Source organism: Boleophthalmus pectinirostris, unplaced genomic scaffold (assembly GCF_026225935.1).
Source record: "Boleophthalmus pectinirostris isolate CB_2022bp ecotype Guang Dong unplaced genomic scaffold, ASM2622593v1 HiC_scaffold_8, whole genome shotgun sequence".
Classification (NCBI taxonomy): Eukaryota; Metazoa; Chordata; class Actinopteri; order Gobiiformes; family Gobiidae; genus Boleophthalmus; species Boleophthalmus pectinirostris.
In genome coordinates, this window is record NW_026571515.1 from 5,916,644 (window position 1) to 5,943,139 (window position 26,496).

Consider the following 26,496-nt stretch of genomic DNA (forward strand, 5'->3'; position numbering starts at 1 on the left):
GCTCAGGGACGAGGAGAGAGGAGACGAGGAGACAGGAGAGGACGGGGGAGCTAAGGGAGGAGGCTTACTATCAGAGAGACAGGAGACAGTCTGGGTTTGTCTGTCCACCACAAATATGTCCTGGAGGAGAAGAAGACAATACAATAACAGAACGTTTCAAAAGAAAATAGTGCACAAATTCTTCTAGCACATCTTAAAGGAGTATTATGTAACTTTTCTGGCAGTGTCTGACCTCTGCTTTTCTCCGCTGATGTTAATGCTTCGCTGGGAAAGTTCCACAGTATAGTGTTTAACTTGTCTATTTCCATGGAGACAAGCAGGTGTTGCTACCAGGGCAGGTTGCAGGTCAATTTCTCACAATACAAACTCGTGTTTTTCAAAAAGCAGAAACATCTCCATGGAGACGAGCAGGTGACGAACCACTGACCATGAAATATACATAGTGCACCTTTAAAAGTCCTATATTGTACAAATTCACACATATAAATTTAGTTATTATTAGTCTGTCTACATCTCTAAAGATACTACTGGTACTGTGTATGACCTCGCACACTTTAGGTGCAGCGGAACTTCAGTACTAAACCTGATTCATCAGCCGGTTTCACTTCGTGGAAACTGTCTGACCTCGCAGCATTAAGATTTGTTCACTCGAGGGGCAATAACAACTTTCCCCTTGATAAAATTCTCCAAACATTCTCTTTGTTCCATCTCGGGAATCGTTGCCAACACAGAATATATGGCTCTTCGCTGATTGGTTGGTGACCGGACTCGCACTTCCAGGGTTCTTGTAAACCGTTCTGAATCCTGACCCAGTCACTGGAGAGAAATTAAATTGAGAGGAGGCACTAGGTGGCATCAGTCTGGCTACTTCAGTACAGCTACTCTGAACTCCTTCGCCTAAACACTGGAGTATACTACTACACGTCAGCCGAGTATTTCATCCCTCCCAAGATCATCCGCCCATCATCTCAGACCGGCATAGAAGGTGCTGTGAGCGGCGGCTGAAGAGGGGCAAGCGAGCGGGTGTATTGACCAGGCTAAAGCCCAAAATGCTCTGTTCCACCGTGTGATGTCATGAAGCTCCTTTTAACAGCTCCTTTTACCTTTACTTCAGGAGAGATCGGCAATTCCAGGGCTGAAATTATCCATATGTTTTTAGTGAAGGTGTGTGGAGTTTAAAAACAAGGTGGAACAGAGTGTTTTCACTTTCAGAGAAGAAAACAGTCTAAATATGCAGAGTCTGAATGAAACAAAATTCCAAGTATGTTTTTGATCATGAAACAACATTATAACATAGATTAGAAAATAGCATAAATAAAAAGAGATAAAGGCCTTATTATCGGATTTTTTTCAGGAATCTGTCTAAACACAATAGTACGTCTCTCAATCATTTCTGGCAAAGAAACCTAACAATATGGTACAATATGTCAGCCAGGCTGGTGCCACCTGGTGACCTCGCTCTATTTCATTTCTCTCCAGTGACTACGTCAGGAATCGGAACACGGAATTCAGAAAAAGATGGTTTCTAAGAACCCCGGAAGTGCGAGTCCAGGCACCAGCCAATCAGCGAAGAGCCGTACGATCTGTGTTGGCAACAATTCCTGAGATCAAGGATTTAAAGCTGGAACAAAGAGAATGTTTGGTGAATTTTTATCAAGGGGAAAGACGTTACTGCCCTTCTTCCTACGGGATTTGGGAAAAGCTTAATACACCAGTTAATCCCGTTAGCGGCGCATTACATACATCACGACCAAATAGCAGTGATTGGTCAAATAAAAAAAGTACCCGCACACCGTCGAGCGAACGAAACCTAATGCTGCGAGGTCAGACGGTTTCTACGAAGTGAAACTGGCCAATATGTGACTATTGATAAATATAGGTCTATAACAGTTATTAATATAAAAATAAAAGTGTGTAATTGTGTGTGTACCTTCCAGTTCTTGTGAGCGCTGCTGAACACTATTCTCTGACTGTCCTCGGACCAGCAGCAGGAGGGCAGAGACTCGTACACTCCAGAGAATCCACCTACAGCGTGTACGGGAGATATTTAGTCTATTATTAAGAGTACATGAAAGCAATACACTCTGTCTACACAAAAAAACTATATTATTTTGGTGATGGCGTCATGTTGTGATTTTCAAATGTTCTGTTTAATAGAGCTCTACACTTAAAGCTGCACTGTGTAACTTTCCTAGTGGACTGTCCGCCAAATGCTTGTTTCCATGGAGATGTCTTTGTGTTGCATTTTTAAGCTACTTTTGGGTAATAAAAATACCTGTAATTTACTTAACCAAAGATAGATACATTTTATGGCAGATTTTGGAACGTTGAAGGCAAAGAAGTAAAATCTCCATGGAGACAATTACCGTATTTTTCGGACTATAAGATGCACTTTTTTCATGGTTTGGGTGTTTCCTGCCACTTATACTCTGTTGTGACTTATGTATTAAAATGTTCACACTGACAGCCAGAAGAGGCTCTAGTCTTGTGTGTCAGTATCTGCTGCTCCTGTTATTCCTGTACCACTGTCACTTCACTCTACTGCGCATGTCTCCTGCAGAAAGAGCCGCTGTCCTGTCTGTATCACGTCAGTCGATCGCACCGTTACTTCTGCACCACTGAACAATTTAAAATTTAAGTGACTTCAGTGACACCGAAACCGTCCTGTCGGGATTCAGAAAGGCCAGAATAATTGTAACTGGAACTGATGCGGAGTCTGACGACAGCGACACAGAAGAGGAAGCGGCGCTCTGTTTACCTCCGGAGGTCGAGGATGAAGAATTCAATGGATTTAGTGATTTGGAGTGAGATGGAGAGTTTGTTAACCCTCTCCAGGCAGGCGTTGCAGATTTGCAACAGCTAAATTCCAATTACCTACTTACTCCACATCCATATTTTATTAGCTTTTTTTTACTCAGGAGCCTTTTCTCCCATCCATGCTGATAAACGTGGACGATGCAGACTGTGCAAGAATGACTACACACAAACGGCCTGCCAGAAGAGCAAAATACTTCTTTTGTTCACAAAGGATAAAAAAGTCAGGATTGTATATTACTACCCCATATTATAATTTTCCCCAAATATCAGATTTTTCCTGATACTAAAAATTGATTTGAGCCTGAGAGGGTTAAACTTGTTCTGTTCTGTTGTTTATGCTATCGTTATCTGAAGAACTTTTCATATGTGACGTTAACAGTCTGTTGTTCTCTCTTCTTTTGTTATTGTTAAAACTTGCCTTTCAAGATGAAATGTCGGTTCCTGGTCTCTGATTTTATAAAATAATTTTCCCCCAAAAAGTGCAACATATAGTCCGGTGCGAGTTATACATATTGTTTTCTCCTTCATTGCACATTTTTTGGCTGGTGCGACTTATACTCCGGAGTGACTTATAGTCCAAAAAATACGGTAGGTGGCGGACCCTCTATCTGAAAAGTTGCATAGTCCACCTTTAAACGCAAACACTTTTGGCCAGCCTCTGGTTCTGACAGAGTGACAGGTGGATTTAACAGTAACGAGTGAACCCACTGAAGACGCAGATATTAAAACACTCAATGTACATGAATCCTGATCTTTTTTGTTTGTTTGTTTTTTGCACATTGCCAATCCGTACAAGTCTCTTTAGTTTGATTCTTGATTCTGAACAAAAGATGGAACAGACCGGTGTCTTCTCCACTCTGCGCTCTGTGGACGACGTCAATAAGGGTGGAGATTTTTTTACTCTTCAGGTCCAACTGTAACACACAAAATCACAAATGTGTAAAAATGTGACGTTGTTCATATTAAAGGTACAGTAACTGGAGGAGGCGGCACATCACCCCCCTGATTCCACGGAAACAGAAAGTTAAAACCACACATCGGGACATTCTCCAGGTTTTATGCCATACTGACAAAGATTATAGCCAAAGGAACAGCATTTCCATGGAAACAAGCAGGAAGAGGAGTCAGGTTTGTTTGAAGCTCACTCACAGTAAAGATGCAAAGATGTTTTTCAGTGTAATAAACAGCATTAAAAAAGAAAATACGTGCTTTTATTTAAGTCTATTTTTGTCTACAAAGGTACAAAATGAGGCTTTATATTATGCGGTTTTCTGATTTATAATGATATTTTGAGATAATGGTGTAGGTGGAGTTGTAGTTGTTTCATTCACACAACAAACCTCGCATATTTAGGCATATTTAGTTCTTCTCTCGAAATAAAAACGCTCTGTTCTACCTTGTGATGTCATGTGGTGACATAGTAAGTGCTCCACTGTCTTTGGATTTGGATTATTTCAGCCCTGGAGGTGCCTATTATTACTATTAAAATAAAGGTAAAAGGAACCTGTTCACTTGAAAATATTTGCATTTTGAGCTTTGGAGATGTAAACAGTAAAACACAGTCAAACATGTGCTCACTAACAGTCGGAAAACATGATCACATCACCCAGAATTCAGAATTCATTTTAAAATTTTGATGTTTGTTTTTAATGCAGTCACCGGTCTTGCACCTTCCTACTTCTGTGAGAGTTTGATCCCTCACCAACAGCAGATCGTGAAGCTCTGCTGGGAAACATCTGCTGGAGGTTCCTCCGGTCCCGGTGCAAACAGTGGGCTGATCGTTCTTTTGCAGTGGCCGGTCCTAAACTCTGGAACTCTTTGCCCGTTGAGTTACGGTCCATCCCTGACCTGCCTCTGTTCAAAGCCAAACTTAAAACCTACTCATTTAGAATGGCTTTTAGCGCTTAGTGGCCCTGTAACACTTTCTTTATTTTAATGGTGTAATGTGATTTGTTGCTTTGTTTGTATGATGTTTCTTGTTTTTTATCTTGTTTTAATGTTTTGGTCGGCTTTGGTTGTTGGAAGGTGCTACAGAAATAAAGTTTGATTTGACTTGATGTGTGAATGAAACAAAACACAACTCCAGCTACGTTTTTGATGAGGTAGCAGCATTCTAACATGACGTAAAGCTCACAAGAATCAATAATTGCATAATACAGGACCTTTAATATTAGAGCACAATTATAAAGAGTTACCATTTGCATTTTGAGGCACTGAGCGTGAGGCCCAAACACGTTTCCCTGAAGAAAAACTAAAGCTGATCCATCTGGGCTGAGACGAGGACTTAAGACGGACACGTTCTCTTCTGACAGACGCTCTGAAAACAAAACAGAGAAGAGAAAACAGAAGAGGGTCCGGTCAAGTGGTAACGGAGGGAAACGGGCAGATTTTTGACATTCAAATGTCTCTTATTCAGAAACTAGAGGGACTATTGAAATAAGTAAAGTATCAGAATGTAGGAAAGAGTTACACTCCAACAGGGTAAAGTTAAACCTGTGATATTCTTTCAAGTTGTGGACAAAAAATTTAAAAACTCATGTCGGTAACGGAGGGAATGAAATATGCAGCACTTTTTGGGCAATAAATACAAACAGTGATAACTAGTGGTTCTCACTTACATATCCTTAACAAACTGGTTTGAATATTTGCTTCATATAGTTTTCTACCATATGGTACAAGATTAGGCTGAAAAACCTCTTACTTTTTGAGTCATGAGATTTTTTATTAAGAAAGGTCATGGTAACGGAGGGAAAATTGTGCAAACAAGTAGAAGGTGCATGATTTTGCATAATTTGTCGCTTTTTTCTTCTGAATACTTTAATATTACTTCAAAAGGAAAGGAAACTATTTCTATAAAATATGTCAGTCCTTCCAAGCTAATTTTTATCATTTTAAATAAATTTTTTTTGAAAAATCATGTACCTTCATCAACAGTTCAAAGATGGAATAACACAAGATATGATGAAATACATCCATTTATTTACATGATTTTCAGGTCTTTGAAATTTGGGAAATACATGTTCCATGTTTCATACATGGTCTGTTTAAAACGTATGTAACTTTAGAACCAAAAATGGGACAGAAAAAAGGTCAACAGTTTCATAACCTAGAGTACATATGTATCTGTTCAATACATTTTTATATCAGATGCATTAACTTGAATTTTTGGCCTTGCTGTTTACTTCTGCGTGACCGGGCCCAATAGTCAGGATTGAGGCAATGTACTTTGGACTTTTCTGTATTTTTTATTGATTTTTTCATATCATTTCGTTTCAGGTTCATCATATCATCTTTGCACTTTTCCTTACGACCTCTTGTATATACCGGTAGGTGATATATATTTTCATTACTTCACTTACTACTTACTTTATATAATTTTATCTTATTTGACACTTGTCTCTTGCTATTTTTGCATTCATATGGTTGCTCTTTCTTATTATATTGTGATGTGTGAGCTACTGTGTCCAAATAATTTCCTTGTGGATCAAAAAAGTTTGTCTAAGTCTAGTTTGAGTTTTGATATAAAATAATAGAAGTTCATTCTCACCACAATTTCCTTCCAAATCGATCCGAAACAATGCAGATCTGCAGAGGGACAAACAGGAAACAGGAGTCAGAAGTAGTGGATTTGATGGTGTATAATAAAATATAATAAAAATCCTTGGCGTTGTGGTTTACCTGCGGTTCGTGCAGAACTTGAGTCCCAGTCTGTACGGCTCATGGGACCAGCCAACGAAGAAAACGCTCTCACCATCCAAAGACCACACTGCCTACAGAGGATTTCAAAATAATACATTGAAAATAGGACAAAACATGGATCCAGTAAAGCAGCTGCGACGTCCAAATAATTCATTCTCAATTAAGCAACACAATAGACGCTCTGTTGAATCTGCGTATCATTTGTTCATTCTTTTTTTTTTTATAAAAAATAAAACCAAAACAATAAGAAAACAAAAAAGCTATTATTTCTTGCATTATTTGTCTCCAAAATCAAAATGAAAAAACAGATAACGGTTCCTTTTTTTTTCAGTTTTCGATTTTGTGTTTAAATGAATAATGCGAAAAAAACTGATAATGGTCGTTTCCCCTTTACGTTACTTAAACTGCGATGCCGGACTTTTGCGCCACATATGGACTGATACGAGGACTGAACCAGGACTAAACAAGGACTAAACAAGGACCGACCAAGGACTAAACCAGGTCTGAACCAGGACTAAACCAGGACGAAACCAGGATGACTAAACCAGGACTAAACCAGGGCTACACCAGGTCTAAACCCGGAATAAACCAGGAGTAAACTAGAACTAAACTAGGACTAATCTTGGACTGGAGAGAAAGACGGGAACCCAAAACCGCCGAGCAGGTAACTCCCTGCGGCAACCCGACAGTCTAAGCGGGCACACTTCTGGGCCCGTCCTGACACTCAGTCCTGGTTTCGTCCTCCTGGTTTCGTCCTCCTGGTTTTGTCCTCCTGGTTTCGTCCTGATTTAGTCCTCCTGGTTTAGTCCTGGGATCAGTCCTAGTTTAGTCCTGGTTTAGTCCTCCTGGTTTAGTCCTGGTTTAGTCCTCCTGGTTTAGTCCTGGGATCAGTCCTAGTTTAGTCCTGTTTTAGTCCGGCATTGCAGTTTAAGTCTGGGAAACGGGAAACGGCCGTTATCCGTTTTTTTCCTTTATTCATTTAAACACAAAATCGAAAACTGAAAAAACAAATCATTATCTGTTTTTTCATTTTGGTTTTGGAGACAAACAATGAAGAAAACAGTTATTTTTGCATTTTCTTATTTTTGGTTTTATTTTGAAAAACGAATGAACGAATGATACACAGATTCTGTTGTATTGTGCTGGATGAGATCACTCCAGTGGATCATGTCCAGTGTAAAGTGTAAAGCTGGAGCACAGACCTGTCCTGCTGAGAGCTGCTCTGGAGCCCCCTGCAGCACACGGACGACCCCGCTCCTCAGGTCCACACAGCAGAGCACAGGGACACTCTTCTGAGACAGAGCCTCTCCCCAGTCCTCACGGTACAGTCTGCGCTCCTACGAACAAACAAAACTCAACTATTATTTACCTCCAAACTCCACAGCTATTTTTCCTTAGACATTATGTAAGTTATATAAATGAAGTTGCATACATTTAAGCTGTTATGTTTCTGTACATCACTTCTACATAAGAGCAAACCTTGTTAACTCCCTTTTTCCCCATTGACTCCCATGTACTATTCAAACATTTTCCAAATTCCCAGAATTTTCACCTGTAGCTGAGAAGACAGCACACAGCACGTCTCTCACCTTCACATCTCCAGATGAGGCGTTTGGTGACTCTGTTTTTTTCTCAGCGATGTACAACAGTTTGTTTTCACATCGTGACCAGGACAGACAGCCAAAGTGCACTAAAAATATACAACAAGAAGAATATTACCACTATTAATAACTTTTTTAATGTCGCTAGATCAGGGGTGCTCAATACGTCGATCCCGATCTACCAGTCGATCGCCAAGGTCGTGTGGGTAGATCACCGTGTCTCGTCTCGGACTCGATCGCGTTTGGACTCAGTCTTGTCTCTCACTCAAGGTCTGACACTCAACAAGTGTGATCATATTTCATTACGGCCGCTGCTGTTGGTAATAAACTTGTAGCGGGTGCAGGAGCGTGTGGGGCGTCTCAGTGCAGCCTGTGCGCTCATTTGAAACCCGCGGAGACTCTACGGCGCATCACAAACACACACGCTCCCTATGCACGGCTCGTCTGCGACAGCGTGTGCCCTCGTGTACCAGCGTGCATCACAGGGCAGGTTCAACTTCCTAAACATCCTACCTGTCCATCTGCCTCACGTCAGCACGCCGCCCCTCGCCTTTTCACGCTCTCGCTCCTTCCTGCGTACAGCGAACACAAGCCCCTCCCACAGTGCGGCTGATTAGAAGAGCAAGACCAAACGTGAAGCAAAAACCAGTCTAAATTTGTGTTACAGTGTTGGCACAAAGCAGGTCTACAGCATAGAGCGGATCTACAGAACAGACCTACTGCCACATTTGGCTGAAGTTTGTCTAACAAAAGTGCACAAATGCATCTGTGTTTGTCACGATGTGCGTTTGGTTTGGTAAACGTGCAGAGGCTGGTAAATATCACTGCAAAACCAGAAAAGAATGCAACTCCAGTTTGGAACTTTAAAAAACAGGTTTAAAAAATCTTCCTTCACTTTTTTCACAGTTTTGTGTAAAGTGCCAGAGGAAGTTCTCTTAAAGAAGAGGTTCTCAAACTGTGGGTGAGGGTCCAAAAAAGGGGCACAGAGTGTTTCAGTGCAGTTTGCTTGGCTTTGTATTAGGTAGATCATTTTGACTTGGTCATTTTGTAAGTATCTCGCATGATGATGAAAAAGTGTGAACACCCCTGGTCTAGATTGACTCTTGAGAGAAATGTTAGAATACTGTTACCTCCTCAAAAACATACAGTACATGGAGTTTGTGTTTCATTTCATTCATACATCTTTATAACACTTTATTATTAGTCTAAGTCTCCAAAGCTCAAAATGCTCTGTTCCACCTTGTGATGTCATGTCAACCGCATGTCATGTCTACCTTTTATCTTTTGTCTTTTGTTCAGTAAAGATCGGCAATTCCAGCACTGAAATTATCCAAGTGATTCTAGTGTTTGTAGTTTAAAAACACAGTGGAGCACGTCCTGTATTATCACATGACATCACAAGGTGTAACAGAGTGTTTCCTGTTTAAGAGAAGAACTCAGGCCTAAATCTGCAGGGTTTGTGTGTTAAACATGTGAAACAATGAAAAAAAAACACAACTCCAGGTCTGTTTGCGATGGAAACAACATTATAGCACAGATCAGAAAATAACGTAATATGGGAACTTTAATTTAATTTGGAACCCAGTATAAAAAAAATAATAATAATTTTCTCACCGTCATCATAGACCCGTCCATGTTGGTTGAGGGCTGTGAGGTTCAGGCACTTTCTCAGACCACGTTCGTCCCAAACCTAAAACAAACAAAAATACAAAAAAAAACTAAACTCCTGTAACCATTTCTCACTATTTATATTAAACATTAAACATGATTTTCTTCTACCTCGAGAAGCTGGTGTCCATTTACGTCTTTGATAACTGCTCTGAGGCCCTGGACGGGAGAGAATGAACTGAGGCATCTGAGGAAGAGAAAAACATATGACAACTACAGATTTACCAAAAGATTTTACTTACATTCCTGGTTGGGAGTATTTTGGTTTGGTTTCACGTGTGTCCTTGTCCCTGATACCTGCAGTAACTTTTTATTTTAATCAATGTGCAAACAAACTCTACAAGGATAAGGCGAAGTTTTGTAATGCACTGGAACGGTGTTTTAACAATTAAAGATGCACTCTGCAGCTTTTCTGGTGGAGGGTCTGCTACCTGCGTGTCTCCATGGAGATGTTAACACTTTGAATGTTCAGTGGTATAAGATTAAAAATATCTATCCAGCATTTATTCATTAGAGGTGTTTCTGTTGCTCAAAAATACAATAATTCCTTCTGTGAATAGGGGCGATTCTCCACAGATCTGATTTGTAATGTAGTGTAGTGCTGTGACCTGCTTCTTTCCCTCATGACTGACAGGTTTAATCTGTACTGTGGAACATTCTAGACCAGGTGTCAGCAACCTTAAATACTCAAAGAGCCATTTGGAGCGTCTCCCACAGAAAAGAAAACACCTGGAGACACAAAATCCTTTTCACATCTAAAATGAGGAGAACACTACATATAATTATTGTTTTATCTGTGTGCTCTGTGTAAAAATACTATAGTGTGTTGCATTTATAAAATCAATGAAATGCGACAGAGAACACGGAATGTTATTTCTGCATGAAACAAAAACATTTTGAACTGAAAAAAGGCACTTATTACTTTCAAATAAAATACTATTTGAGTCTATTTGAGTTCTCCTTGTAGGAAATAAAAATCAAACTTAAATTATCAATTACCAAAAATGCCGCCCGCTCCTGAGTTCCGTCATCATTTTATCGCGAGTACTGAAGCGTGCACGAATCTGCCCACGTAGCAATAAACGTTCTGTTTTCTTCAGAAACTTTTCTTTTCTTGGATTTAATCATCAATTAACTACCAGAGACCGAAAAGCTCAATAAATCGTGCTGCTGGTGAAGGTGCCGGAAAGTCCGGGCTGTCAGATATGTGCTGCACATCGGCGACTGTGATGCATATTTTAAGTGACAAAAATATTATAAACATTTTATTTTAATGTTAGAAGATTACCATTATCTACAAATTTAGCATTAAATTTAAAAACTAAAATAAAAATAAAAATGCATTGTAATTAAATACTCATTATTTATTTTCCAAAGTTACAAGGAGCCACAACAGAAGGATGAAAGAGTCACATGTGGCTCTCGAGCCGTAGGTTTCTGACCCCTGTTCTAGACAAACAATAACATCTCCATGGAGACAAGCAGGTAGCAGACCCTGCACTAGAAATGTTACACAGTGCAGTTAATCATTTGTAATTAATCAATAACAAAGCAACAATAATACCTGAATATTTGAATACTTAATAAACAAAAAAATGTTAGTTCATTATGTAAACTTTTTATTTAAAGGAACACAATTTTAGGTGGAGGTTCTGCTGCCACACACTTGTCTTGATGAAGATACTTTTCCTTTGCCTGGGATGTTTCGCAGTATGACATTACATGTGTGCATCTCTATGGAAACAAGCAAATCGTGCCACCGGGGCAAGTTACCGGACAGATCTGTGGAGAGGCGACCCATTCAGATAAAGACTGTAGGTTTTTTTCAAGATATTTTTGAACATTAAAAAAACACCTGCAATTGAAAAAATAGATTCAGACTAAATAGATTTTTTTATGCTATTCTTAGTCAGGCTGGCGCCACCTAGTGCCTCTACTCAATTTTAATTTCTCTCCAGCGACTAGGTCAGGAATCAGAAGACACTAAACGGTTAAAAAAAAAAACAGGAAGTGCGAGTTCGGGCACCGGCCAATCAGCGAAGAGCCATATATTCAGTGTTGGCAACGATTCCCGAGATCAGAGGAGGGACCAAGTCGTCATTTTGCAAGTCTCAAGTAAGTCTAAAGTCTTTGACCTCAAGTCCGAGTCAAGTCCCAAGTCAAACACGGGCAAGTCCAAGTCGAGTCTCGAGTCACTGGCCCATAAGTCCAACTCAAGTCCAAGTCGTCTGCTTTGACCTTCAAATCATTTCAAGCCTTTAAACCAAAGCTTAGATTTTTGCAATTTATGACTTTTAGATAAATTGTACTTAAAAAATCATAGTATATTTATATATGAGTATTTACAGAGTATGTGAGAGATGTAGAAATGTTCATTTTTCCTTTTTAAATGTCTTGACGAGATCTTGGTGTGAATCATTACAGTCAGAATAGAAAGAATTCAGATTTAAAAGTGCTTCTCAAGTCTTCTGAAGTCACAGGCCTCAAGTCCGAGTCAAGTCCCAAGTCACTGACCTTCAAATCCAAGTCCATTTTATCAAGTCAAGTCTCAAGTCCTAAAAATAGTGACTGAAGCCCGACTCGAGTCCAAGTCGAGATCGAGGATTTAAAGCCCGAACAAAGAGAATATTTGGTGAATTTTAACAAGGGGAAAGACGTTATTGTCCTTCTTCCTACGGGATTTGGGAAAAGTTTAATAAACCAGTTAGCGGCGCATTACATACATCATGACCAAATAGCAGCGATTGGTTAAATTTAAAAAAGTACCCGCCTATCCTAATGCTGAGAGGTCAGACTGTTTCCATAAAAGTGAAACCGGCTGATGAATCAGGCCGGAACATTCCAGGCAAAGCAGGAAAAAAGACGCAGGTAACAAACCCTCCACCAGAAAATTTACAAATTTAAGTGCACCTTTAATAAATGAACACGTATCAACTGAATATTGTATTTCTCAACACTTGTAGTTATTCTTCTTAGGAAACAGATCTGCTTCATTGACCTTGTACAAAGAAACGACGTGTCCCGTTTCGTTTGACCCACTTCAGACCGCGGCATGATGACAGTGTGTTTGCATACCATTACGGAACATTTGATTCATGGACGTAATTGAAATAGTTAACTCACTCTGCGCCGAGAGGAAGAGCGGGTCCAGGGGGGAGGACACACTGGATTCTGTTTTTCTCTTCAATCAGCAAAGTCCACCTCTGGCAGAAACTGAGTCTGGAACCGCGGACCAGGTCGTTCTGAGTCCAGTCTGTACGACACACACGAGACGTCAATAAGGCTTTTATCGGTATCGTTCATTTCTCGGGATGTAACGATATCCAAATCTCACAGTACGATATTTTGGAGAGTCTTATATAATTGTAGTTAGGACACTTTACCTTGACATGACTTTATTGTGAATTATTTCCGTCATAATCCCAAGAATTCAAGTAAAAAACATATTTCTTCACGTTGTTTGCGCTGAAATGAATCATGGGATATGTAGTTCCCGATGTTTATTAGCTTTTTCTACTATAAAACAATGCATTTAAGCAAAAAAAAACAACTTGGAATTCAATATATTGTGACAGTCCGCGGTATTATTGTGAGACTTTTGACGATACGATATCACGATATTTCGGTTATTGTCGTTACTGCATATTCATTCTCACATATTTAGTTAGGACCTATTAAATATAACTGTACTGTTTATAGTGTTGGGAGTGTTACTTTTAAAATGTAATCCCCTACAGATTACAGATTACATACACCAAAATGTAGTTTGTAACGGAATCCATTAAATTACTTAAGGTGAGTAATGTAATCTGAATACTTTGGATTACTTGGTTTGCTTTAGAGAAGCAAAGACGAGGAATATTGTAACGTAAGATGTTTTGTCTGATAAAAGAAAATAAAAATCCCAGACTTTACTGAACCAAATTAAAAATATTATTGATAGAAGAGGAGGAAACACGTCCGTGCAGCTTTAGTCCTGGTTTAACCTGGTTTAGACCTAGGTTCTAGTTTAGACCTAGTTAGTTTTTAGTCCTGGTTTAGTCCTGGTTTAGTCCTGGTTTAGACCTGGTTTAGACCTGGTTTAGACCTGGTTTAGACCTGGTTTAGGTCTTTTAGTCTTCATTTAGTCCTGGTTTAGTCTAGTTTAGACTTCGTTTAGTTTAGTTTTTTAGTCCTGGTTTAGATCTAGTTTAGTCCTGGTTTAGTCCTGGTTTAGTCCTGGTTTAGTCCTGGTTTAGTCCTGGTTTGATCCTGATTTAGTCCTGGTTTAGTCTGGTTTAGTCCTGGTTTAGTCCTGGTTTAGTCCTGGTTTGATCCTGGTTTAGCCCTGTTTAGGTTTAGTCCTGGTTTAGTCCTGGTTTAGGTCTGGTTTAGTCTTCATTTAGTCCTGGTTTAGTCTCAGTTTAGACTTCGTTTAGTTTAGTTTTTTAGTCCTGGTTTAGATCTAGTTTAGTCCTGATTTAGTCCTGGTTTAGTCTTGGTTTAGTCCTGGTTTAGTCCTGGTTTGATCCTGGTTTAGTCCTGGTTTAGTCTTGGTTTAGTCCTGGTTTAGTCCTGGTTTAGTCCTGGTTTAGTCCTGGTTTAGTCCTGGTTTAGTCCCTGGTTTAGTCTGGTTTAGTCCTGGTTTCTGGTTTTAGTCCTGGTTTAGTCCTGGTTTAGTCTGGTTTAGTCCTGGTTTAGTCCTGGTTTAGTTTTTGGTTTAGTCCTGGTTTAGTCCTGGTTTTAGTCCTGATTTAGTCCTGGTTTAGTTTAGTCCTGGTTTAGTCCTGGTTTGGTTTAGTCCTGGTTTAGTCCTGGTTTAGTCCTGGTTTAGTCCTGGTCCTGGTTTAGTCCTGGTTTAGTCCTGGTTTGATCCTGGTTTAGTCCTGATTTAGTCCTGGTGGTTTAGTCTTGGTTTAGTCCTGGTTTAGTCCTCCTGGTTTAGTCCTGGTTTAGTCTCCTGGTTTAGTCCTGGTTTAGTCCTGGTTTTAGTCCTGATTTAGTCCTGGTTTAGTCCTTGGTTTAGTCTTGGTTTAGTCCTGGTTTAGACTTTGTTTAGTTTTGGTTTAGATCTAGTTTAGTCCTGATTTAGTCCTAGTCACTCAGCCACCGGTGGCATGGTGGCTGAGTGTTTAGCACTCATGCCTCACAGTAAGAAGGTTCTGGGTTGGATCCCCGGTCGCCTGGACCTTCCTGTGTGGAGTTTGCATGTTTCTCTTCGTGTCTGGAGTCAGTTAAATACAGTCAATTCAATCATTGTGTCCTTAGGCAAGACACTTCACCCACACTGCCTAGTGTGAGTGATGGTGTTGGTGATGGTGCCGGTAAGGCAGCCGTGCTTCTGTTAGTCTGCCCCAGGGCAGCTGTGGCTACAGTAGTAGTTTACCATCACCAGGTCACTGTTTTCTCATTTTATTGTTTTTGTTCTTAATTGAAATTCAAAAGAACGAATGGTGCACAGACTCATTAAACGAACTCTCCACAGCTCTTCTGTTTTTTCCACCCAGACATTCGGCTCACGTAAAGACCACTACAGACTCAGGCTTTGTCGCCCTCTTCAGGACACATGACGCTAGTACAATAGGCTGCATCATTTGTTCCAATGTCAGAAATTCAACTTGTACCCAATTTTAAAATGTGACAATACGAATTAAAAGAAAATCTGTGGAATATTTGCTCAACTGAATAAAATCTCTTTAAGTTCCATCCTAACAGTGTCCATAAAGCTCTGGCAGAAAAAGTTGTTTTTCTCAAATAAAAAACAACATTATTTTGTAAAGTTAAGCATATATATATATATATATATATATATATATTATTATTATTATTATTATTTTGTAAAAATAATTGCTTATTCAAGGTCCTTGAAGTCCCAAAGAAATGACACTTTTGCCATATCTCAGAGACAGACATAAAACTGATACCAAATCATCCACAATGTCTATATTTATATTCAACTTCCATTGATACTATTGGACTAAATTAATTATTTTTGATGTTATTAAGGAAAAACAGATTTTTCAGCTCAGATTTAAGGCTTCTGCAGGCACTAAACGTCAGAGTCTTGTTGGACCCAGTAAACATCAATAGAATTTCATGACATTTCTCATGGAATTTACTTTGGCAAGTGTAAAAAATTTATACTAGGTACAGATTAATTTTCAAAAATGTTTCAAAAACTTGGGCAAATGATGCTCCCTAACGCACACTTATAGATAATACAGGAAAATAGATACCTTATAAGCCTGTTTGCAGTGTATTTGTTATTTAATCTGAATAAATATTGAATCATTAAAAAAACAAAACAAAAAAAAACATACAGGTGGTTTCATAGCTCGAGCTCAGGCTGGAGTTGTACCTGTGGGACTGCTGCAGGAGCCAGAGCAGCTGCGGCGCAGACTGACCCATCAGAGCCGCTCGAACTGGGAACGTCACCGGGTTCTTCAGACCTCCGCAGATCTGCTCCATCTCACGCACCATCTCCCAACTGTAGCCTGGAGGTCAGACACAGGAGGGAAAATTCAGTCAGCTTTCTTTATTTTTCTCCAAATCAAATCGTCTCACACACTGAGCTTATGTTGACAATTGTACAACAATTTACCGTATTTTCAATTATTTTTTGAATTATCAGTTGTGGCGTGTAGGGAGGGTGCTGTCTGGATTGTCGGTGTGTTCACAGTGACTCAGTTGTTCAGTCGTGTCTAGAAGCGGCACGTTGCACTCGTCGCTTTTTCGGTTCGTTCCTCTGTTCCGTTCCTCGTTGGCGTGGAGTGATGAGTGTGTCTGTGGGTGTGTTTCTCTGTGCGGTCGCTGTCTGCTCCGTGTGTGTTTGCGTGTTCTGCGGGTGGTGCAGGTTTGTAGTTTACTGAAGTCGTGCTGGGACACCCGAGTGGATTCGTGTATAAGACGCTCTGGATTGTGGCGTGCGGCCGTTTCTTGATGCAGTTAGAGGCTTAAGACCGTGTCTAATGATCCGGAAAATACGGTATGTAGCAGATAAGCCTAACGCCATGTCAATCACTGTATAATCTTTGCACTGTTTCTCTTGTTCATAGATGTATTTATTTTTGGACTATAAGTCACACTTTTTTTCATGGTTTGTGTGTTTCCTGTGACTTCTATATTAAAATGTTTTTGGTGAAGTGTGGAGAGGTTCTAGTCTTGTGTGTGAGGATCTGCTGCTCCTGTTCCTCCTGCACCACTGTCACTTGGCTCTACTGCGCATGTCTCCTGCAGAAAGAGCCTCTGTTCTGTCTGTATCATGTCAGTCGATCGCACCGTTACTTCTGCACCACTCGACTATTTAACATTTAAACTTTAAACTTATAAAGACAAAGACTGAGAAAACTGAACGCAAATGCCCCAAAAAAACAAAATCAGATTCTGCAGATTTACAAACTGCAAGTTGTGAAATCTGCAGCTGAAAACAGAAATCGAGCAGCAGAAAGAAAGTTTGGAGTGAGAGAGAAACTTGTGACACCAGGAGGATGCACCATGAAACTTTCCTGAAGTCACTGGATGGATGGACAAAGTCTGGACTTCAGTGACACTGAAACCATCCCAGGGTCTCCAGGTTTAACAACCCCAAATTTAAGACTTTTTAAGACCTTTTTAAGATCACTTCAATGAAACTTAAGACCAACATCGAGCCCATTTACGCAGGTGAAATACTCCAGATCCAATTCTTATAATGACCATTACTCACTGCTTTAAATAACAAAAAATACTTTTATTATAAAATCTCATTCAGAACTCATTTATAGTCGTAATTCTAACAAGACAAACTAAACTTTCACATTGTTTTGTTTCACATTGACTTTCAAAATGCTTCAACCAGAAACAGAGAAAGAGAAAGAGAAAGAAAGAGAAAGAGAAAGAGGGAGGTGTAGAGCCTGACCTGGTGGAGTGACACAGAGATCACACTGAAGTCCAGTTCAGTTTACAACAAATAGGTATGAAATTTAACACTTTTGTGAAAAAAATTAGACTTGGAACAACATAATTTAAGACTTTTTAAGGCCTTAATTAAGGAACATGAAATTTAAGAGCTTTTTAAGACTTTAAAAGACCCCCCTGTTTTCACATTTCGGGCTAATTCCCCAGGTCTAAACTAGATCTAAACCAGGTCTCTAAACCAGGACTAAACCAGGTCTAAACTAGATCTAAACCAGATCTAAAACCAGGTCTAAACCAGGACTAAACCAGGACTAAACTAGATCTAAACAAGATCTAAACCAGGTCTAAACCAGGACTAAACCAGGTCTAAAACTAGATCTAAACTAGATCTAAACCAGGTCTAAACCAGGACTAAACCAGGACTAAACTAGATCTAAACCAGGTCTAAACCAGGACTAAACCAGGACTAAACTAGATCTAAACCAGGTCTAAACCAGGACTAAACTAGATCTAAACCAGATCTAAACCAGGATAAACCAGATCTAAAACCAGGTCTAAACTAGATCTAAACCAGGTCTAAACCAGGACTAAACCAGGTCTAAAACCAGGTCTAAACTAGATCTAAACCAGGTCTAAACCAGGACTAAATCCTGCTGTGTGGACGTGTTTCTTTGTCTTGTATCAATAATATTTTTAATTTGGTTCAGTAAAGTCTGGGCTTTTTATTTTCTTTTATCAGATAAAGCTTCTTATGTTCAGATTTCCTCGTCTTTGTTTCTCTACAGCAAATCAAGTAATCCAAAGTAATCAGATTACATTACTCACTTTAAGTAATTTAATGGATTACGTTACAAACTACATTCTGGGATATGTAATCTGTAATCTGTAGGGGATTACATTTTAAAAGTCACCTTCCCAACAGTGCACATTTTCTGGCTGGTGCGACTCACTCATTTGACATTAGTCCCTTTCTCTTTAATTGCACCTTTAAATTGAAAATAGCCGAACCTCCTCCTCCTCCACCGTCTGTACCTGGGTTTTCAGCTCCGGGGGTCCAGCCGGTGGTCCAGCCCAGAGAGAGAGCACAGTGTGGTCAGGCAGGGCCCCCACGGCGGACAGGAAGCTCTGGGGCTGTAAAGGGGAGGCCACACCCCCGGGGCCGGGCAGCACGTCGGCGTTCACCCACACGGGACGACGAGACGAGGGGCCCCAGATCTGCTCCAGCAACCGCACGGAGGGCCCCACCGCATCCAGACTGAGGGGCACGCAAGAAGAGATTTAAAAGCGCATTGTGTACCTTTTCTGGTGGAGCGTCCGTCGCCTGTTTGTTTCTATGGATACGTCATTGCTCTGCTTAGAATCTTCCACAGTGTGACATTAAACAGCTCTATTTTACATTTATTCCATTACAAGTGCTTTTATCGCTCAAAAATATCTAGAAAAACAGAAATTCGTGTGAGTGGGGTCGCCTCTCCACAGATCTGACCTGTAACTTGGTCTGGTTTGGTCTTCATGAAGATAAAAATGTATTAATTTAATGTCATACTGTAAAATTCCAGACAAAGCGGTAACATCTCCATGGAGAAAAGCATTTGATGGAGCCTCCACCAGAAAAGTTACACAGTGCACCTTTAAAATAGCAATGATATTGTATAATACAGTATTTAGTGAACATAAAGCTCTATTCACACGGGATTAGTTTGACCTGTGGTGATTTGTAATAACTGTGGAGGATTCCTGAGATCTGAATCCCGTCCGAATGCTCCGTGTCTGTAATTTGTAAAGTAAACATTTTGGTGGAAATTACCAACTATATTTCGCCAAACACAGACGTCCGGTGATAATACGAGTCCCGTGTGAATCTGCATCTCAGTGTTTGTTGTTGTAATTGCACCTTTTCTATCTCTTTCTTTTCTTTTTGTCAATCTCAGTGAATGTCAGTAAAATAAAGTAACTTTGCTTATCCCGTGCAAATGCGCTGTAAGTTGATGTGTATTTGTTTAGCACTGTTGGGGCTGGACAATATTGTTAAAATAAAAACAAAACAAAATCTGATAATCTAGGTCACAAAGTTCATTTCTTCTCAAAGGCAACAACTGATTTAAAATGTTCTAAAGTAGCACAGACACATTGTAAGTAATTGTTTTGTAGCTCAAAAATACCTAGAAAAACAGACATTCTGACTGTGAGCGGGGTCGCCTCTCCGCAGATCTGACCTGTAACTTGGTTCGGTTTGGTCTCCNTAAAGTGTAAAGCTGGAGCACAGACCTGTCCTGCTGAGAGCTGCTCTGGAGCCCCCTGCAGCACACGGACGACCCCGCTCCTCAGGTCCACACAGCAGAGCACAGGGACACTCTTCTGAGACAGAGCCTCTCCCCAGTCCTCACGGTACAGTCTGCGCTCCTACGAACAAACAAAACTCAACTATTATTTACCTCCAAACTCCACAGCTATTTTTCCTTAGACATTATGTAAGTTATATAAATGAAGTTGCATACATTTAAGCTGTTATGTTTCTGTACATCACTTCTACATAAGAGCAAACCTTGTTAACTCCCTTTTTCCCCATTGACTCCCATGTACTATTCAAACATTTTCCAAATTCCCAGAATTTTCACCTGTAGCTGAGAAGACAGCACACAGCACGTCTCTCACCTTCACGTCTCCAGATGAGGCGTTTGGTGACTCTGTTTTTTTCTCAGCGATGTACAACAGTTTGTTTTCACATCGTGACCAGGACAGACAGCCAAAGTGCACTAAAAATATACAACAAGAAGAATATTACCACTATTAATAACTTTTTTAATGTCGCTAGACCAGGGGTGCTCAATACGTCGATCCCGATCTACCAGTCGATCGTCAAGGTCGTGTGGGTAGATCACCGTGTCTCGTCTCGGACTCGATCACGTTTGGACTCGGTCTTGTCTCTCACTCGAGGTCTGACACTCAACAAGTGTGATCATATTTCATTACGGCCGCTGCTGTTGGTAATAAACTTGTAGCGGGTGCAGGAGCGTGTGGGGCGTCTCAGTGCAGCCTGTGCGCTCATTTGAAACCCGCGGAGACTCTACGGCGCATCACAAACACACACGCTCCCTATGCACGGCTCGTCTGCGACAGCGTGTGCCCTCGTGTACCAGCGTGCATCACAGGGCAGGTTCAACTTCCTAAACATCCTACCTGTCCATCTGCCTCACGTCAGCACGCCGCCCCTCGCCTTTTCACGCTCTCGCTCCTTCCTGCGTACAGCGAACACAAGCCCCTCCCACAGTGCGGCTGATTAGAAGAGCAAGACCAAACGTGAAGCAAAAACCAGTCTAAATTTGTGTTTACAGTGTTGGCACAAAGCAGGTCTACAGCATAGAGCGGATCTACAGAACAGACCTACTGCCACATTTGGCTGAAGTTTGTCTAACAAAAGTGCACAAATGCATCTGTGTTTGTCACGATGTGCGTTTGGTTTGGTAAATGTGCAGAGGCTGGTAAATATCACTGCAAAACCAGAAAAGAATGCAACTCCAGTTTGGAACTTTAAAAAACAGGTTTAAAAATCTTCCTTCATTTTTTTCACAGTTTTGTGTAAAGTGCCAGAGGAAGTTCTCTTAAAGAAGAGGTTCTCAAACTGTGGGTGAGGGTCCAAAAAAGGGGCACAGAGTGTTTCAGTGCAGTTTGCTTGGCTTTGTATTAGGTAGATCATTTTGACTTGGTCATTTTGTAAGTAGCTCGCATGATGAAAAAGTGTGAACACCCCTGGTCTAGATTGACTCTTGAGAGAAATGTTAGAATACTGTTACCTCCTCAAAAACATACAGTACATGGAGTTGTGTTTCATTTCATTCATACATCTTTATAACACTTTATTATTAGTCTAAGTCTCCAAAGCTCAAAATGCTCTGTTCCACCTTGTGATGTCATGTCAACCGCATGTCATGTCTACCTTTTGTCTTTTGTTCAGTAAAGATCGGCAATTCCAGCACTGAAATTATCCAAGTGATTCTAGTGTTTGTAGTTTAAAAAACACAGTGGAGCACGTCCTGTATTATCACATGACATCACAAGGTGTAACAGAGTGTTTCCTGTTTAAGAGAAGAACTCAGGCCTAAATCTGCAGGGTTTGTGTGTTAAACATGTGAAACAATGAAAAAAAAACACAACTCCAGGTCTGTTTGCGATGGAAACAACATTATAGCACAGATCAGAAAATAACGTAATATGGGAACTTTAATTTAATTTGGAACCCAGTATAAAAAAAATAATAATAATAATTTTCTCACCGTCATCATAGACCCGTCCATGTTGGTTGAGGGCTGTGAGGTTCAGGCACTTTCTCAGACCACGTTCGTCCCAAACCTAAAACAAACAAAAATACAAAAAAAAAAAAAAAGTACATCAAACTCCTGTAACCATTTCTCACTATTTATATTAAACATTAAACATGATTTTCTTCTACCTCGAGAAGCTGGTGTCCATTTACGTCTTTGATAACTGCTCTGAGGCCCTGGACGGGAGAGAATGAACTGAGGCATCTGAGGAAGAGAAAAACATATGACAACTACAGATTTACCAAAAGATTTTATTTACATTCCTGGTTGGGAGTATTTTGGTTTGGTTTCACGTGTGTCCTTGTCCCTGATACCTGCAGTAACTTTTTATTTTAATCAATGTGCAAACAAACTCTACAAGGATAAGGCGAAGTTTTGTAATGCACTGGAACGGTGTTTAACAATTAAAGATGCACTCTGCAGCTTTTCTGGTGGAGGGTCTGCTACCTGCGTGTCTCCATGGAGATGTTAACACTTTGAATGTTCAGTGGTATAAGATTAAAAATATCTATCCAGCATTTATTCATTAGAGGTGGTTCTGTTGCTCAAAAATACAATAATTCCTTCTGTGAATAGGGGCGATTCTCCACAGATCTGATTTGTAATGTAGTGTAGTGCTGTGACCTGCTTCTTTCCCTCATGATTGACAGGTTTAATCTGTACTGTGGAACATTCTAGACCAGGTGTCAGCAACCTTAAATACTCAAAGAGCCATTTGGAGCGTCTCCCACAGAAAAGAAAACACCTGGAGACACAAAATCCTTTTCACATCTAAAATGAGGAGAACACTACATATCATTTTTGTTTTATCCGTGTGCTCTGTGTAAAAAACTATAGTGTGTTGCATTTAGAAAATCAATGAAATGCGACAGAGAACACGGAATATTATTTCTGCATGAAACAAAAACATTTTGAACTGAAAAAAGGCACTTATTACTTTCAAATAAAATACTATTTGAGTCTATTTGAGTTCTCCTTGTAGGAAATAAAAATCAAACTTAAATTACCAAGCCCGCAATGAACCAAAAATGCCGCCTGCTCCTGAGTTCCGTCATCATTTTATCGCGAGTACTGAAGCGTGCACGAATCTGCCCACGTAGCATTAAACGTTCTGTTTTCTTCAGAAACTTTTCTTTTCTTGGATTTAATCATCAATTAACTACCAGAGACCGAAAAGCTCAATAAATCGTGCTGCTGGTGAAGGTGCCGGAAAGTCCGGGCTGTCAGATATGTGCTGCACATCGGCGACTGTGATGCATATTTTAAGTGACAAAAATATTAAAAACATTTTATTTTAATGTTAGAAAATTACCATTATCTACAAATTTAGCATTAAATTTAAAAACTAAATAAAAATGCATTGTAATTAAATACTCATTATTTATTTTCCAAAGTTACAAGGAGCCACAACAGAAGGATGAAAGAGTCACATGTGGCTCTCGAGCCGTAGGTTTCTGACCCCTGTTCTAGACAAACTAATAACATCTCCATGGAGACAAGCAGGTAGCAGACCCTCCACTAGAAATGTTACACAGTGCAGTTAATCATTTGTAATTAATCAATAACAAAGCAATAATAATACCTGAATATTTGAATACTTAATAAACAAAAAAAATGTTAGTTCATTATGTAAACTTTTTATTTAAAGGAACACTATTTTAGGTGGAGGTTCTGCCACATGTTTGTCTTAATGAAGATACTTTTCCTTTGCCTGGGATGTTTCACAGTGTGGCATTACATGTATGCATCTCCATGGAAACAAGCAAGTAGTGCCACTGGGGCAAGTTACTGGACAGATCTGTGGAGAGGCGACCCATTCAGATAAAGACTGTAGGTTTTTCAAGATATTTTTGAACATAAAAAACACCTGCAATTGCATAAATAGATCAGATAAATAGATTTTTTTATGCTATTCTTAGTCAGGCTGGCGCCACCTAGTGCCTCTACTCAATTTAATTTCTCTCCAGCGACTAGGTCAGGAATCAGAAGACACTAAACGGTAAAAAAAAAAACAGGAAGTGCGAGTTCGGGCACCGGCCAATCAGCGAAGAGCCATATATTCAGTGTTGGCAACGATTCCCGAGATCAGAGGAGGGACCAAGTCGTCATTTTGCAAGTCTCAAGTAAGTCTAAAGTCTTTGACCTCAAGTCCGAGTCAAGTCCCAAGTCAAATACAGGCAAGTCCAAGTCGAGTCTCGAGTCACTGGCCCATAAGTCCAACTCAAGTCCAAGTCGTCTGCTTTGACCTTCAAATCATTTCAAGCCTTTAAACCAAAGCTTAGATTTTTGCAATTTATGACTTTTAGATAAATTGTACTTAAAAAATCATAGTATATTTATATATGAGTATTTACAGAGTATGTGAGAGATGTAGAAATGTTCATTTTTCCTTAAATGTCTTGACGAGATCTTGGTGTGAATCATTACAGTCAGAATAGAAAGAATTCAGATTTAAAAGTGCTTCTCAAGTCTTCTCAGGTCACAGGCCTCAAGTCCGAGTCAAGTCCCAAGTCACTGACCTTCAAATCCAAGTCCATTTTATCAAGTCAAGTCTCAAGTCCTAAAAATAGTGACTGAAGCCCGACTCGAGTCCAAGTCGAGATCGAGGATTTAAAGCCCGAACAAAGAGAATATTTGGTGAATTTTAACAAGGGGAAAGACGTTATTGTCCTTCTTCCTACGGGATTTGGGAAAAGTTTAATAAACCAGTTAGCGGCGCATTACATACATCATGACCAAATAGCAGCGATTGGTTAAATTTTAAAAAAGTACCCGCCTATCCTAATGCTGAGAGGTCAGACTGTTTCCATAAAAGTGAAACCGGCTGATGAATCAGGCCGGAACATTCCAGGCAAAGCAGAAAAAAAAACGCAGGTAACAAACCCCCCACCAGAAAATTTACAAATTTAAGTGCACCTTTAATAAATGAACACGTATCAACTGAATATTGTATTTCTCAACACTTGTAGTTATTCTTCTTAGGAAACAGATCTGCTTCATTGACCTTGTACAAAGAAACGACGTGTCCCGTTTCGTTTGACCCACTTCAGACCGCGGCATGATGACAGTGTGTTTGCATACCATTACGGAACATTTGATTCATGGACGTAATTGAAATAGTTAACTCACTCTGCGCCGAGAGGAAGAGCGGGTCCTGGGGGGAGGACACACTGGATTCTGTTTTTCTCTTCAATCAGCAAAGTCCACCTCTGGCAGAAACTGAGTCTGGAACCGCGGACCAGGTCGTTCTGAGTCCAGTCTGTACGACACACACGAGACGTCAATAAGGCTTTTATCGGTATCGTTCATTACTCGGGATGTAACGATATCCAAATCTCACAGTACGATATTTATTGCGATATTTTGGAGAGGCTTATATAATTGTAGTTAGGACACTTTACCTTGACATGACTTTATTGTGAATTATTTCCGTCATAATCCCAAGAATTCAAGTAAAAAACATATTTCTTCACGTTGTTTGCGCTGAAATGAATCATGGGATATGTAGTTCCCGATGTTTATTAGCTTTTTCTACTATAAAACAATGCATTTAAGCAAAAAAAAATCGATATCACGATATTTCGGTTATTGTCGTTACTGCATATTCATTCTCACATATTTAGTTAGGACCTATTAAATATAACTGTACTGTTTATAGTGTTGGGAGTGTTACTTTTAAAATGTAATCCCCTACAGATTACAGATTACATACACCAAAATGTAGTTTGTAACGGAATCCATTAAATTACTTAAGGTGAGTAATGTAATCTGAATACTTTGGATTACTTGGTTTGCTGTAGAGAAGCAAAGACGAGGAAATTGTAACGTAAGATGTTTTGTCTGATAAAAGAAAATAAAAATCCCAGACTTTACTGAACCAAATTAAAAATATTATTGATAGAAGAGGAGGAAACACGTCCGTGCAGCTTTAGTCCTGTTAAATCCTGTTTTAGTCCTGGTTTAGACCTGGTTTAGACCTAGTTTAGATATAGTTTAGATCTAGTTTAGACCTGGTTTTAGTCCTGGTTTAGTCCTGGTTTAATCCTGGTTTAGTCCTGGTTTAGACCTGGTTTAGACCTGGTTTAGACCTGGTTTAGACCTGGTTTAGATCTAGTTTAGATCTAGTTTAGTTTACCTGTTTAGTCCTTTTAGTCCTGGTTTAGACCTGGTTTAGATCTAGTTTAGATCTAGTTTAGACCTGGTTTTAGTCCTAGTTTTAGTCCTGGTTTAGTCCTGGTTTATACCTGGTTTTAGATCTGGTTTAGACCTGGTTTAGATCTAGTTTAGATCTAGTTTAAACCTCGTTTTAGTCCTGGTTTAGTCCTGGCTTAGACCTGGTTTAGACCTGGTTTTAGACCTGGTTTAGATCTAGTTTAGACCTGAGGATTTAGCCCAAAACGTGAAAACAGGAAAATATCGCCATATAATCCATTTATTTCAACAAAGTAACTGTAATCCAATTACCACTCACTGAAACAGTAACTGTAACTGAATACAGTTACTCATAATTTGTA

At 39.8% G+C, this 26,496-nt stretch overlaps 1 protein-coding gene across 1 annotated transcript in view; it reads right to left on the bottom strand.

The window, feature by feature from the left end:
• The window catches only part of zgc:136971 (S9 family peptidase), a 42,016-nt gene that overhangs the window by 13,861 nt on the left and 1,659 nt on the right, over positions 1-26,496 (bottom strand). The window contains 19 exon segments of the mRNA XM_055165647.1: positions 69-120; positions 1,931-2,025; positions 3,659-3,731; positions 5,013-5,134; positions 6,365-6,402; positions 6,496-6,587; positions 7,719-7,853; positions 8,106-8,206; positions 9,732-9,807; positions 9,897-9,972; positions 12,909-13,038; positions 16,085-16,258; positions 18,693-18,741; positions 18,744-18,929; positions 19,929-20,063; positions 20,316-20,416; positions 21,935-22,010; positions 22,111-22,186; positions 25,112-25,241. Of these exon segments, the coding sequence (XP_055021622.1) occupies positions 69-120; positions 1,931-2,025; positions 3,659-3,731; positions 5,013-5,134; positions 6,365-6,402; positions 6,496-6,587; positions 7,719-7,853; positions 8,106-8,206; positions 9,732-9,807; positions 9,897-9,972; positions 12,909-13,038; positions 16,085-16,258; positions 18,693-18,741; positions 18,744-18,929; positions 19,929-20,063; positions 20,316-20,416; positions 21,935-22,010; positions 22,111-22,186; positions 25,112-25,241 (1,917 nt within the window).